Here is a 14,730-nt window from a genome sequence, read left to right on the forward strand (position 1 = left end):
AAATTAGCTTCTATTCATGGAATCTATGAAACAAACAATGTTTTTTCATACGACTTAGTTTATACCACTGGAGGACCTCCTGTTTTCATAAGTGCTACTAATAAATAATGATTTACAGGAATACACAAAGAAACCCTTTTCTTGTTTATTTAGCTTACACTCTATTTCCCGGATAATATTTGCATGTCTAAATTGGTATTGATCACTTTGTTCATGTATGTTATCTGTGATTCATTGGTCCGTGTTAATGGACTCTGTAAAATCATAGTTTTGTTGTATGATCAGACATTTAATTTCTTATAGGCTGCAGTGTCCACTCATGATTTACATTGATTTGTTGGTTTTTCAACCCAGCTCGGTAGTGGCCAGTTTGGTCTGGTTACTCAAAATCCTTCTTTCTCGATTATAGATGCCACATATGTGTTTTTTAGTTCCTTTTTAATTGCAACAGCCGACATACCTTGCTTACAGGTACTTCTATATGTCAGCTTTGGAGCTGTGTCCTGGTCCTTGGAATTGCCATCGACCAGATCGGAGAGGGGGAGCAACAACGACAGAGGTAAGGAAAAGGAAGGAATATGTTGTAGCTCTGTTTGCCTGCAGTGCTCACTACTACTGTTGAAGTCTAGCAACAACAACTATGAACTCTAAATGAAAATTTTCAGCTTATTTTATTTCGGGAAGCCTGATTGGTCACTAGAGCCAAGTCAAATTTCTAACTGAACTAGATTTTTGAGTTAGATTTCATTTTTTAGCTCTTTTGCATATGAACAAAACAATATTTGGAGCTGAAAGCTATCATTTTGCCAGGCAATTTTATTCCATGCTTTGAGCTTCAAAATGATTTGATGAAATGACCAGTCATATACATATGTTTTGAGTAGGTCCTGAACATAGTATACTATGATGTTTAAGTAGCTCCAAAATTTACTGATTTGCTTCAGCCTATAGGTATGTAGGTCTTCAGTCTTGGCATGCAGCTATGCATCAGTATCTCCCATCCACATTGCTCCTTCTCCGTATTATTTTGTTTAGAAAATATTTTATATATACAGAGAAGGTGGTGAGGCAATGCCAAGTGGTATGCAAGATTCGGAGATTTCACATTTTTATTTTTTCTAAAAGAATTGCTATTTCAACTAGATTGACTATGCTTTTAGTGTACTTGCACATTCTGCTTTACTCAAGTACATTTTTACTACAACATGTGAAATAATCATGTTGAGTTGTTCATATTACAAAAGCAGTTCTCTTAAATTCAGCTTAGGTTTGCATTGTTATCTCAGTCTCTATCTCTTGGATTCACTTTTGTAGCCAATTGTGAATAATTATTTTACATTCAGAAAAGTGATTCTACAGTTTTACATGTACTAGCTAGATTAGGTATGTATTTAGGAAAACCCTCCTTTATTCATGCTCTTATTTCATAGATATAGACTACTGAGTGTAGTATGCAATCTGTTTTTTTTATCTGCACCCAACTCACTGCATGCATCCAACACTGCAGTTAGTGAGTCCACCTGGATGCAACTTTTGCAACTTATCAGCCAAACGAACAAGACGAGTGAATATTCTTATCTATAAGGTCTTTTTTGTGTCAGCAAATTGCAAGCATCAAGCCTGTCAAGAAAACTACGACAGTCAAAATATTTATTGCACGAGCAAATAAAATGGCCTTATTATGACTTGGCTTGTAACTAATTATCTATTAGCAGGTTTTAGCAAATATCAATGTGAGCTTAGAGTAAGAGAGATCTTGATTTGATGGGCCCCAGGAGGGATGTAAACCGCTGCTAGCAAGACCACAACTGCCACACAACTCCGGGAGAAAGGGAGGGCGGCCATAGCATATGGCTTCTGGAGGAGGGCGACATCTGTAGTTTGAGAAGCCAAGCTCCCTATGTTTGTGATTGCAAGATGAAAGCAAAAACTTGGGTGGAAGCATGGCAAGCAACATGCATGCTACAGATTTGCAAAGCTGCTTTTTTTCTTGCTTGCTTAAAAAATGGCAAAATATATAAGTAGCTTTTGAAAATAGTTATGAGATTACATCAGTGATTTATATTTTACAATTAGAGTCATCACTTGATCTCTTGAAATACTAGAAAATATAGATTTTTAAATCCGTAGCAACGCATGAACCTAGTCTAAAATATAAACAAAAAAGAGTTTAGTGGTTCCTAGTTGTAGATGGGCCTAAGCTTGAACATGTTGCTCACAAAAAGGTGGTGTGTGTCAGTGTCGCAGCCGGCCCAGGATGACAGGCCCATTCTTAGTTTTTTGCAGCCTAAATGGTAGCCCATAAAGTTGGACACCGTCGGCAGATGGCATCATCATCCCTTGAAAACTCGATGTGAGCCGTGCCAGATCTAGATAGGGCCCAGGCGCCCAGCTGCGCTCCTTTCATTTTCACAGTTTGTGCAGGACCGCGGAGCAATCAACGTTCGGGCAATGGCTTTCATTTTTTTTTTATAAAAAAAATTGAACTCGTAAGGGGCAGTTGCCGAATTCCAGGGAGCGTATCGGGATCCAGTACTGTGTCAACAGGCAGCAGTACGCTTTCTGTTTCACTTTTGCAGAGCTTCCTGCTCGCGTCCAAAAAATTTCATCGCACCGGGACAAGGCAGCCCGACGACGCCGAGAAATCAGTGCTCTGCTCGAACGAGCTCTTGACAGAAACTCGCCCTGCACTACTACTGCAGTCTCCGTGTGCCCGGCGCCGCGACCTCCTTTCCTATAACTTGGGCCTCCCTCTCGTACTGCATCCATCTCTTCTGTCTTCTTTAGAGTACTCTACTATGTCAAGAGCCGTAGCACAATCGACTGGTTCCGAGGCAGAGTCAAAGGAGCGCGAGATGGATGGTACAGTATCCTGGGCTCATCTGATGTTTCTTGTAATCTTGTCCAATCTCTTGTCAAGAACCGTAGCACAATCGGTCAATTTGTGTAGTATTGTGAGAGCTTGTGACCGCATCTACGTGGTAGACATTCGATAGGGTGACTACAAACATTGCGTGGTGGTGGGCCGTTGGATAAGCAATAGCACAACAACGTACATGACTTTCATGGACCCCACGAGGAAAAAAAATAGGTGTTGTTTGGTTCCAAGTAGGGAGTGGTAATGCAAATGAAAATAGCTGCCGCTACCACATGTTATACTAGAATGAAAAACACGATTTGTTTGGTTTCCGTAGGTGATGAGTGAGCGAAGGCCAAATGCGACTTGTGAGTAGCGTAAATGGATAAAGCCTAAAGGTGGGCGATAACGACGTTTCACACATCTGTATCCGATCCCCCCATGAACAGTTCTGCTCATGCTGAAACAAACGCAAGTAACGAGAATTCATAGCGGTGCAAACAGTTGCGGAGATAAAACATGGAATCAAACAGTACCTCAGTGAGAAATGCTCATATGGAGCAACTATAGGCACATTGCCGTGGATTCACGATACCTATCCATGCATGTGCATGCATCTCATGAGTAGGAAGGGGTACACGTAAGCTGGTGCATATCACAGTCACTAGAATCTCATGTCGATATGGGGTTGAAGGTGACGAGGCAAAACTTTACATAATTATGGAATTTTACACAATTATGGTTCGAAGGGAAAGGGATACACGTAAATCTAATAATGAGTCATTGTTTGGATGTAGTCGGATTCACATCAATCCACATGTATTGAGGTGGATTGGAGTGGAACTTGAACTAAATTCCACCCCAATCCACACCAACACACATGGATTAAAGAAAATCCGACAACATCCAAAGAAGGCCTGATTTGGGGCGAATCGGGTTTGGTGGTTTGTATTTTAGTTTGCTCATCCTACGGTTGGTATACAGGTTGCTGACACTAGTGGTTTGGATTCGTTTGGGTTTAGAGGAAAACAGTTTGTTGTGGTTTCAATTTTCAGGTTTTGCAATTCATGGGAAAAACAAGCCTTGTCTACAAAGCTTAACACACTATAACATAAGCATGCATGATGGTATAGTAGGAAGACTCCTTTTAAGACCGACTACTACATAGAAGCGAAGCTAAGCCGTCAAAAAGAAAGAGGAGTAGCCCTTGTTGCAATAGCAAACGACCTACTTATAGCCCTATACCGTTTCTCGGGCTTTACAAGCTTAATAAATTGCAGTTTGGTTCACAAGAGATAGGTTCGTGGATGCTCAGAGTTTCCCCAACGCAACACGGTGGCGTGCTGCTCCGGCGTGAAAAGGTGTAGTCTCGCAGAGGTTTGTAGTGACCTACAGAAGCACCATTCTCTTCACCTCACACATTGCTAAAGCAAATATTAGAGAGCACGTTGGATGGGAAAAGTTGATGCAAAGCTGCTCCATCATTCTTTTTAGCTTTGTAAAAATAGAGGTGTTTCTTGTTCGCATTTGGCTTCTCGCCGCTGCAGCAGGATTCTTGTAACACTTGGTTACTTTCCCTCTTAATGAAAAAAATAGGCTAAACACTCGCTCTAGAAAAAAAGATGGTGGTGTTAATTTTTTTCTTACATATATGGAGCTGAAGTTTACTCCGAAGCTAACACTGGTATAGGTTTGCGTTGCTGCTGCCCTCATGAAAGATGAAACTGGGGTATAGGATGAGCAACCCATCGACACCTTGCCCACTCGATCGTCATTGTCCCGCAGCTCTACGACCCTAGAATCTGTGCGCCACCCACTGTAGGAACAGCAAGCGGCGCCCGAGGCGTTCCGGCGGCGAGCATGAACACGAAGGCGGATCCCACGCAAGCAACGCCTGTCAGTCGGCTCAGTCATCACTGCTGACCGCAGCCACGCTCGCGCTCCCGCCCACGCCGATTGTGGGCAGCAGCACCGGCGCGTAGAAACTCGATTACATTGACCAGCTGTGCGGCCCGTACCACCGGCACCGGGACAAGGCAGCAGCCCGATGACACCGTGAAAATCAAGTGCTCTGCTCGACGAATCTCAACAAGAACTCGCTCCAACTGCACTAGTACTGCAGTCTGCGTGTGCCATGTGTCTCCGACGAAAAGGATATATCCATCGGCACAGCACAGGCCATTTACCAAACCGCGACCGCTTCTTCTCTCTTCTCAGCCTCGGCCTCGCGACCTGCTATAACTTGGCCTCCCTCTCGCACTGCATCCATCTCTTCTTCAGAGTACTCTAGGCCAAGAGCCGTAGAATTGTTTCGAGGCGAAGTCCAAGGAGTGCGAAATGGATGGTATAGTGTGCTCGTAGATTCCTAGCTCTCATCTTGGCTTCAGTTTTCAGAGATACCTAATGCCCGAAATGTTCAGTTCAAGTCTAATCTCTTGTCGTCTCTTGATCTTTCATTTTGGAACATTGGTTGCCATCTAGGTCGTCTTATCATGGTATTGTCTAACGATCTTGTTTCTGCAGTGGAGAAGGCTGTTGCTGCTGCTGGAGGAGCGCATGGGACGAGGCAGGAGGAAGTTGTCAGTACACACTCATGTTTTCGCTAGGAGTAACTTCTTGTGTCTGTTCACCGACCCCCATCTTCGATTCGATCGTTTTCTCAGGAGAGGCTGCTCAACAGGGTGCGGTGGTACTCGCATTTCCTCTGCGTCGGCATCATGATCGTCGCGATCGCGCCGAGGCTCGCGCCGGCGTCGAGGCCGTCCGTCGTGCCGTCCCTCCCCGCCGGCTACGGCCTCCCCGTCACCTGCGACGCGTTCACCGTGGCCACGCTGGTGGTGCAGGAGATGCTGGCGCGCGTCCTGGAGCGGAGGCCCGCGCCGGCGCCGCGGCTGACCCCGGAGGCCGCGTGGCGGCTCGGCATCTCCACCTGGATGTCATGTTCCTCACCGTCTTCTTCCACAGATACCTCAGTTTCGGCGGCTGCGACTACTTCGTCCGGAGCTGCGACGAGTGGCAGGCGGCCTGCGTCGCGTCCTCGCTCAACCTTTTCATCGCCACACTCACCGTTTCGGTAAGCTTGCGTGCATTTCAATTTGCATGCCATGAGTTTCTCGATTCGTTCGTTTCAACTTGGTCAGCTGGTTTTTTCTGCGAGAGTTTTACATGCTGTCGTCGTTCTCGCGTTCTTGGCAGGACTACTTATTGGCTTGAAGAGGACATTGCAGACCTAAAAGAGTTTGCAAGAATCAACGTATCATGGCTGTGGCTAGAGTTGGGATCTGTCGTTGCGTTTCTTCGTTAGTGTGTTTTGAGTTGCAAATTTAGTAGTAGTAATTAGTGTGTATTCGTTAGTGTATCATGGCTGTGGCTGAAGTAGTAATTAGTTGCGCTGAACAATCTTTTGCCTAGCGTTTGTAAAAGGTTCATGGAATTGAAATCGTCCGTCTGGTCTTGCTATCTAATATTGTCAGAACTTGCAGAACAATGTCTTTGGTTCGGATCAACATATCATGGCTGTGGCTGGAACTGGAACCGTATTGACATTGCCTCTTTTGACGCCGTCGCTTGCTGTGAATATGTGATCCTCTGTTTTCCTTGCCGCAATTTCTGCTGCTAGATTACGTTGTGCCTTCCGTGCTAGACTAGGCAGCCGAGAATAATGCCCGGCCGTGCGCGTACAGTACAGTCGAAGGCGTGCAGCCCGGTCGGTCGCTTGTGTGGGCAGTTGGAGCAAATAGCACAGCGGCATGACTTTCGCGGACTCCGCCGTCCCCCACAAAGGCTGGTGCGTGGTGCATGACCACGATCGTGGTTCGAAGAGCAAGGGGTGCCAATCAGCTCCTGCGACGACGCTAGAATCTGTGCATGGCCGGCCAGGAACACACACTGCCAGTCAGTAACCACCGCCGACAGTCAGCAAAAACTCAGCACCGGACGCGCAGAACGCGATCACGTTGATGAGGTACTTGTAACGTACTACGTAAGTGGGTAATAACGTGAACCGATTTTCATTAGATCTTAATTTGTTTGTTTCGGTGCGTCGCTGCTGAGTTTTTGCTTGTACCTAAAGCTTCCGCCGCTGGCCTGGCCGTCGTTGATTGCTGTTTTCACTAGCTAGTGGCTGGCCTGAGCGGCGGCCTCGGTGTTTACAGGGGCCGATCTAGGTTTCAGGCTGGCCGGGCTACAGCCCGGGGGCCCAATCCAAAAATCTCTTTAATATCTCCTTTGTCCAAACTAAATTAGTCCATAAAAATATACATTTAACCCTATCTGATACCGTCTAAGATATCTTTACACTATTTTTAGCACTCCCTGAAATGTTTCTAGATCCGCCACAGGGGTGTTTAGGTGGCCGTTTTAGGATAATGGCAATATAATACCAGTGGAAACCGCTCGCTTTGTGATATGATATTGTTAACATCAGCATTTGCAGTTTTTAAACTAAACTCTATCTATTCACTTGAACTTATCAGCTATGATGTAGTATTTTTCTAGCATAATAAACTAGCGTATAATACTTTTGGGTCTAGCGAAACTATTGTTCAGTTGCCAAAAAAATTTGCTTTCAGGTACCGTAGAACTTTCATTTGTATTTGATAATAATTGTCCAATCATGAAATAACTAGGCTTAAAAGATTCGTCTCGCAAATTATAGGCAAACTGTATAATTAGTTTTTGTTTTCTTCTATCTTTATCGCTTAATGCAGTTGCCGTAAGATTCGATGTGACGGAGAACATTGAAAATTTTTCTGTACTTTTTGAAACTAAAGAAGGCCTAACAGTGCGCTAGGGTCTTGTTTAGATCCATTTTTATTTGACAAACATTATTTAATTATGGAGTAACTAGGCTTAAAAAATTCGTCTCGTGATTTATAGACAAACTGTGTAATTAATTTTTATTTTAATTTATATTTTATGCTTTATGTATGTGCTGGAAGATTTGATGTGACAGAAATTTTTGAATTTTTTTTTTGGTTTTTTTGAGTGAACTAAATAAGGCCTTGGAAAGGTGCAGCGGCACTTGAGGTAGGTCCCCCGGAGGCTGGCCCGGCTGCACATGCCGACAGAGACAGCTCACAGCCGTGACCTGTTCTTCCGCTAGACCCACTGCTTGGGTCACAGGCGGTTTTGGCCGTGCCGTGCAGTCCCTGAAGATTCCTGCGGCACTTGGTGGCTCTCACACACACCAGAAAGACCCTGGACGCTGGTGGTCCACAGCCCGGCTATATATCACACCCTACGCACGCAGCCACCTTGCCACTTCACTCACGACTCACGAGTGTACCAGCGTTGCCGTTTCACCTCGGTACCCAGTGGTTCGGTTCCTCATCAGAGGAGAACAGGAACTTCCTCCTCTGCGTCTTTGAAGGCGTGCTAAAGATCTCCAACAACAAGAGGTCCAAGATGAGGACGATCCCTGCGGTTCTCCTGCTCCTCATCCTAGTGGCCGCCGCCGCCGCCTCGTTCCAGGGTCTCACCGTGGCTGCAGGTAAGATCGATCATCGCAAACCTTGCAGCGATCGATCAAAGATCGTTGCGGGGCGAGATCCAGATCATGTATGTATGTCTATGTGTTTTCTTCCTTTTGTGAAAATTACTACCACATCGTAAGCCGGCTGCGTGTGCGTCTTGTGTGTGTGCGCGCGCGCGCTGATGTGCTGTGCAGACACCAGCGGCGCGGTCCCGGACGGCGTGTGCGACGGCAAGTGCCGGAGCCGGTGCTCGCTGAAGAAGGCCGGGCGGTGCATGGGCCTGTGCATGATGTGCTGCGGCAAGTGCCAGGGCTGCGTGCCGTCGGGCCCGTACGCCAGCAAGGACGAGTGCCCCTGCTACAGGGACATGAAGTCCCCCAAGACCCAGCGCCCCAAGTGCCCCTAGGATATGCATGATCCGTCGATCGAGCTCGCAGGATTAATTTCGCTCGCGATCCTGCACAGATTGTAAGGTGTTTGTTGGTGTCGTGCTCGTGCGCGGCCGTGCGTCGGAATCTCCGGAGTTCTTCCGCGTGTGCCGTGTCGTCGTTTATGGCTTGTATCCTCGGACGTGCTAGAATAATAAACAATGCTGCCAGATCTTCGTGTCCTATGACATGTTGGAACCAAATTTCGAAGGGGATTCTACTGCGTACTGTCACCAATGATGGCGAACAATGGCATTATTTGGTTCCCCTGACTAAATTTTACTTGGCTAAAACTCTATTTTAGCTACTCTGGAGTGAGTAGTGAAACTAAACTATTTTAGTTTTTTTAGTTATTGTGTTTAAAAATTTAGCTATTAAAATGACTAAAGTTTAAAAAAGCTTAATGTTTAGTGCGGCTCTCTCTCATACATGGGGCGGGGGGAGGACAAGTATTATCAGCGTTCGCTGTTGGCTGCCGCTCGATCCCCGCTTTTCGCTGCCCGCTGGGGTCAGTCGCCGGCTGACGCAGACGGAACCGACGTAGGCACCATCGGACGTGTATGTTTCTACAGCCAACGAGAGAGAGTGCTTTGTGCAAAACAGTCTGGTACTAGTATGTCGTTAGTTTTTGAACCGGATCTAATTACCTCCAGCGTGGCGTGTGGCTTCATCCCTACCACATAAAAGTGCCAACTCAACGGGAATAGATGCTTGCAGGCTTGTCGGATTAGCTTCGTGAGAGCGTCCCCAACGCTTCAGATTGGAGTGCTGCCCCAGTCTCCACGTACTCATTCAGCATGCACGTAACCTTGAAGAATGAAGAGTGGCCTCGCAGAATGACAGAGGTGCCTGCAGAAGCTGCGGAGGCTTCATCTAACAAAAGCATGAAGCTATTGATGGGGCGCGCGCGGTGTGAGAGAAGGAAACTGGGACCCCATCTAACCATGTCTGATTGATGTACGCAAGAGTGGTCCCAAAACAATATAAAAGTGAAAAGATTAAAGTAGTATTTAGACTCCACCATACGTTAGCTCGCATTGTAGAATACACTGCCTCATTTGCTTATTCGTCCAAATGGCATCACTTTTTGTTGAAACCACTAAAAATATGTGCCTGCGTTGGTGGTGCCCTGAAGCTGCGGTAGCCCAACTGCAGAAAGCAAGCATGCTAGAGAGAAAAAAGCTACAGAGGAGAGAAGATAAAAGATGTTATAATACAAAATAAGTGTGGCTTCCGTTGTATGTCTAGCAGCCCCAAAATTTTAACACTTATGTGTCACGTAACTTTATGACGAGACCATTATTGTTGTACTAGGTTTAAAAGATTTGGCTCACAAATTATAGCTAAACTATGTAATTAATAATTAAATTTAAATATATTGCTAAACTATGTAATTAATTATTAAATTTAAATATATATTTAATGCTTGTCCAAAATCTTGAAATCTTCTTGAATTTTGAGGTGAAATAAACAAGGCTGAATATTTAATTGATGTCATCAAACGGGCACCGGCGCACACAACACAATCGTACGAATAGAAGAAAAAAAAAAGACACGGTCAGATGGCGATGCAAGCAGATGACGGAGATCTCATTTTGGGCCGAGCACCCACTGCCTGTACTCGTGGACGAGCTGGTACACCTTCTCGGGCGGGTACACGTTAGCCGCCACGCTGTCCCGCCGCGCGCACCGCGCCGCCCACGCCGCGAGCCCCGGGCACTCCTCGGCCACGGCGAACCGTCCATGGCGCTCGTACGTGAGGAACCACGAGGCGAACGGCACGGCCGCGACGTCGACGAACCCGAACGCCTCCCCGCCGAAGAACTCCCGGCCGCCGAGCTCGGCGTCCAGCGTCCGGAGCACGGCCAGCATCTCCGCGCGCGCCTCGGGCTCCGGCTCCGCCTCCGCCTCCTCGCCGTCGCGCCTCAGCCACAGCCGCTTCCCGCAGAGGTGCGCCCGGCCGGCGTACACCGCCCAGAACCGCGCCTGCGCGCGCGCGTAGGGGTCCGCCGGCAGGAGCGGCGGCGTCGCCGGGAAGGCCTCGTCGAGGTACTCGAGGATGACGAGGGAGTCGCAGACGGGGCGCCCCGCGTGGAGTGGAGGAGCACCGGCACCTTGCCGCCATGCGCCGGGTTGGAGCGCCGCAAGAGGTCGCTCTTGGCCGCGAGGTCCTCCTCCGTGCTTTCGTACGCCAGGCCCTTCTCGGCCAGCGCGATGCGCACACGCTGCGCGTACGGGCTGGCGAACACGTCCAGCAGCACCAGGTCGCTGCCGCTCTCGGCGCCGGCCATGTGTGTGTGAGTTTGTGTACGAGCGGCGCTGGTTCGCGGTGGTGCGTGGAGGAGAGCGGGAGCGCGGCCGGGGGTCTCGGGCTCCGCTTTTTCTTGCTTGGGAAGAGGAGAGCAGAGACGGAGAGGGCAAGGAAGTTCTGCTGTTGGCGTGCGTGATGACGTACGTGCTTTGACTTTGAGGCTGCCACTCCTACTTGAGCTTCGCAAGAGACGATTGGGTGATTGGGTCGTCAGCGCTGGCGTGTCCATGCTGTCTGGTTGTCTGCTCCGTCAGACGTCAGCGCTGATGAGAGGAGGATCTCGTAGCTCCCTTTGATAGTGAATTTATTTGAACATACAAATGTGAAAATGTTTTTTCTACCAACTAATCTGTCAACCTTAAAACTTTAAAACTTAGAAAAAAAGAATGTGCAAGATGCACCATCTGTCCAACACTCCAACTGAAATACTGAATGCGGCGGCGAGACGGGAGCAGGAAGCGGTGAAGATGAAGAGTCCAACCCGGAAATTAAAAAGACGGCCCAATGAAAAGTACACAGACCCAAACCGGATCACATGAAGTCCAACACAGCCCATGTTCGCACGGTGTCGTGGAGATCTCCTACACTACACCCGATGGCTGCGCGGGTCCCAACTCCCAACCCAAATCCAATCTGCCCTGTCGATCGTCATCCTATACGGCCATCTTTCTCGGATGAGGGATGGCAGCCCCGATCTTCTGTGGCCACCACGCCCTGCAACTCGTGCTAGGCATCGCTGTGTCGTGCCCCGCTGTCCGCGTGCACGATCTCAGAAGCAGCCCGTCACGTCACTCGTGACACCGCTAGTATGCATCAGCGCGAGAGCTTTCCCGCCAAGACGCACTAACCAGACACAGTCGTTGAGACATTTCGTCGATCGGGCGGCGCCACCCACCCACACACACAAGACCAGCTTCCGGAACCTTCTCGAACATACTGGCTCGAGCTCCGCTGCTGCTCCACCCTCTCGTCTCGCCGTCTCGGACTCCCGGTAACTATAAATAAAGCAGGAGCCCCTCCTCGATCCTCACCTCCACAGCTAGCATCGAGCCGCCATTGATAGCTACTCCACGGCCAGAAACCCACCGCCCACACACAGCGAGAGCAAGAAGAAGCTAGAGATCGATGGCCGGGGAGAAGAAGCAGGGCCTGCAGCTGCTGGACTTCTGGGTGAGCCCGTTCGGGCAGCGCTGCCGCATCGCGCTGGACGAGAAGGGCTTGCCCTACGAGTACCTGGAGGAGGACCTACTGGCCGGGAACAAGAGCGAGCTCCTGCTCCACGCAAACCCGGTCCACAAGAAGATCCCCGTGCTCCTCCACGACGGCCGCCCCGTCTGCGAGTCCCTCCTCATCGTGCAGTACCTCGACGAGGCGTTCCCGGCGGCGACGCCGCCGCTGCTCCCCGCCGCCGGCGATCCGTACGCGCGCGCGCAGGCCCGGTTCTGGGCGGACTACGTGGACAAGAAGCTCTACGACTGCGGCACCCGGCTGTGGAAGCTCAAGGGGGACGGCCACGCGCAGGCGCGCACGGAGATGGTCGAGATCCTCCGCACGCTGGAGGGCGCGCTCGGCGACGGCGAATTCTTCGGCGGGGAGGCGTTCGGGTTCGTCGACGTCGCGCTCGTGCCGTTCACGTCGTGGTTCCTCGCCTACGAGCGGTTCGGGGACCTCAGCGTGGAGAAGGAGTGCCCCAGGCTCGCCGCGTGGGCCAAGCGATGCGCGGAACGGCCTAGCGTCGCCAAGAACCTGTACTCGTCGGAGAAGGTCTACGAGTTCATCTGCGGGTTGAAGAAGAGGTTCGGCATCGAGTAGAGGGATATGGCCTGGATTGATTTGATGCATCGTGTTCGTGTGAGTTGGTCATTGTTGTGTTTGTGTGGGTTGAATCGTTGTTGTGCGTCCTTATATTACATCCTTTGTATCGATGTGTCGTGTCTGGCGTACGTGCAGCGGCAGCGGCACCGCCGTGTTGCCTCGAGCACACGTACCGCAGCTGAATAAATGGTTCGTATTGGATTTTCTTGGTAACGTCTTTGCATGGTTCTTGTGTGCTTTGCAGATACGGGGTAGCGCATTGTTGCGTTTTTTTAACAACAACTTTTAATATATAACATTAAAGTATAGTACATCAGTGCGGGAAAATAATTCCCAGATTACAAAGCACATACATGTAAAATCTACTGTTGATCTGGATCATGAGTAGTGATGCTTCTACCTTGACCAAGCCGGAAAGGAGGTAGATAAAGATGCATAATACATGGTGGTGCAAGGTGCACCATCTGTCCAACAATCCAAACTGAATGCGGTGGCGACTGAAGAGAAGGGAGCAGGAAGCGGGAAAGATGAGGAGGAACCATGGGCTGGTCCAACCCGGAAAAAGACGGCCCAATGTAAAGTACACAGGCCCCAATTAACCGGACCACATGAAGTTCAACACAGCCCATGTTCGTACGGTGTCGTTGTCTCGTAGAGATCTCGTACACGGTACACCTGATGTTCCCACTCCCCCCTGCATCCCAACAATATTCTATGGTTATTGAATGATACTTATTCATTGTCATACATGTTAGGTTTTAACATAAATTTAGTTAAATTTGAAATTATCTGACTCCTCGAAAAATAAGGCCTTGTTTAGTTCCGAAAAATTTAGAGAAATTGACACTGTAGCACTTTCGTTTGTTTTTGACAAATATTGAGTTTTTTTTTGTTGTGTTATGTTTCTTATATATATACTACTAGAACAGTGCGCGGCATTGCCGCGCTTGGAATATGCCCGCACATTGTTTCTAGTGTTCGTAGATAGACCATATTTTAATTTAATTTAATGAAATTACACTTATAGGCCAACTAAAGCCTAGTAGTAGTTTGGATTTCTTTTAACATTTTTTTGAAGAAGCTGAAGCGACGGCCAAAGATGATGTAAATTTTTTATTTATCAATATTCTATCAGTACCTCTCTAGAGTTTTCTGTATCTTGAGCTCAGAAGACACCGGCTGCTAGTGACATCACTCATACCGTTAGATTGTCATCCCACGGTTCAGATTTATTAGATGACATCATGATGACGTGATGAAATACCTTTTCACTACCGCGACGCGGTTTAAGTCATTAGAGATGCCACCGTTGGTGGTGCCCTGATGTGTGTCTTCTGAATCTGCAGATCTTTTCGTTAACTCGTGAAGGCATAGTATTAGAGGGTTGCATTATGATTTTTGACGTGAGTCTACATTTTGAGGATGACGTGTTACTTTTCATAAATATTTTTGTTAATCGCCTATATAGGCCTTCAGTAGTACAAACTCAGCCGTGATAGCCAGACTAAGGATTTTCTGCCGAAATTTCAAGATTTTGGTAATTTTGGTGGTGGGTGAAAGAAAAATCTAAAATTTCATAATTCACAAAATACATGTGCCACATTTTCTTTAGTTACAGACGAAGATGCTTAGAAACATGAGCGCATACTCATCTCTCTATGAACACACGCATGCACACCAAATCTTGAGATTGACAAAGTCACCATAGACGTCTCGCTATTGACTGGTACATCGCCTACTACTGAAAGAATAGTGCCATTAAATTCTAGAATAAATTTAGTAAAATATGAGCATCCCAGATGGATAGGTTTCACCACAAGTAAACCAGCTGAGCTACGCTCAGTT

The 14,730-nt window shown here is 48.0% G+C and overlaps 3 protein-coding genes and 1 pseudogene across 3 annotated transcripts; 3 read left to right on the forward strand and 1 right to left on the reverse strand.

Annotated features, from left to right (window-relative positions):
- LOC110432219 lies at window positions 5,430-6,316 on the forward strand. The gene is made up of 2 exons (XM_021452201.1): window positions 5,430-5,930; window positions 6,053-6,316. The coding sequence occupies exons 1-2, from the start codon at window positions 5,575-5,577 to the stop codon at window positions 6,159-6,161; spliced, it is 465 nt and encodes a 154-aa protein (XP_021307876.1). The 5' UTR covers window positions 5,430-5,574; the 3' UTR covers window positions 6,162-6,316.
- LOC8058386 (peamaclein) lies at window positions 8,130-8,969 on the forward strand. The gene is made up of 2 exons (XM_002460909.2): window positions 8,130-8,348; window positions 8,526-8,969. Exons 1-2 carry the CDS (start codon window positions 8,264-8,266, stop codon window positions 8,735-8,737), a joined length of 297 nt encoding a protein of 98 aa, XP_002460954.1. The 5' UTR covers window positions 8,130-8,263; the 3' UTR covers window positions 8,738-8,969.
- Window positions 10,220-11,209, reverse strand: LOC8078988 (annotated as a pseudogene).
- LOC8058387 (probable glutathione S-transferase GSTU1) lies at window positions 12,076-13,098 on the forward strand. Its single transcript, XM_002460910.2, has one exon. The coding sequence runs from the start codon at window positions 12,196-12,198 to the stop codon at window positions 12,880-12,882; it is 687 nt and encodes a 228-aa protein (XP_002460955.1). The 5' UTR covers window positions 12,076-12,195; the 3' UTR covers window positions 12,883-13,098.

The sequence above is a fragment of the Sorghum bicolor genome, chromosome 2 (genome assembly GCF_000003195.3).
Source record: "Sorghum bicolor cultivar BTx623 chromosome 2, Sorghum_bicolor_NCBIv3, whole genome shotgun sequence".
Lineage (NCBI taxonomy): Eukaryota > Viridiplantae > Streptophyta > Magnoliopsida > Poales > Poaceae > Sorghum > Sorghum bicolor.

Bases quoted from the DNA above. Each gene is read 5' to 3' on its own strand.
- LOC110432219 (XM_021452201.1), top strand. From the start codon at position 5,575: ATGATCGTCGCGATCGCGCCGAGGCTCGCGCCGGCGTCGAGGCCGTCC. The intron at 5,931-6,052 runs GTAAGCTTGCGT...CGTTCTTGGCAG, and splicing joins TCGCCACACTCACCGTTTCG to GACTACTTATTGGCTTGAAG.
- LOC8058386 (XM_002460909.2), top strand. From the start codon at position 8,264: ATGAGGACGATCCCTGCGGTTCTCCTGCTCCTCATCCTAGTGGCCGCC. The intron at 8,349-8,525 runs GTAAGATCGATC...TGTGCTGTGCAG, and splicing joins GGGTCTCACCGTGGCTGCAG to ACACCAGCGGCGCGGTCCCG.
- LOC8058387 (XM_002460910.2), top strand. From the start codon at position 12,196: ATGGCCGGGGAGAAGAAGCAGGGCCTGCAGCTGCTGGACTTCTGGGTG.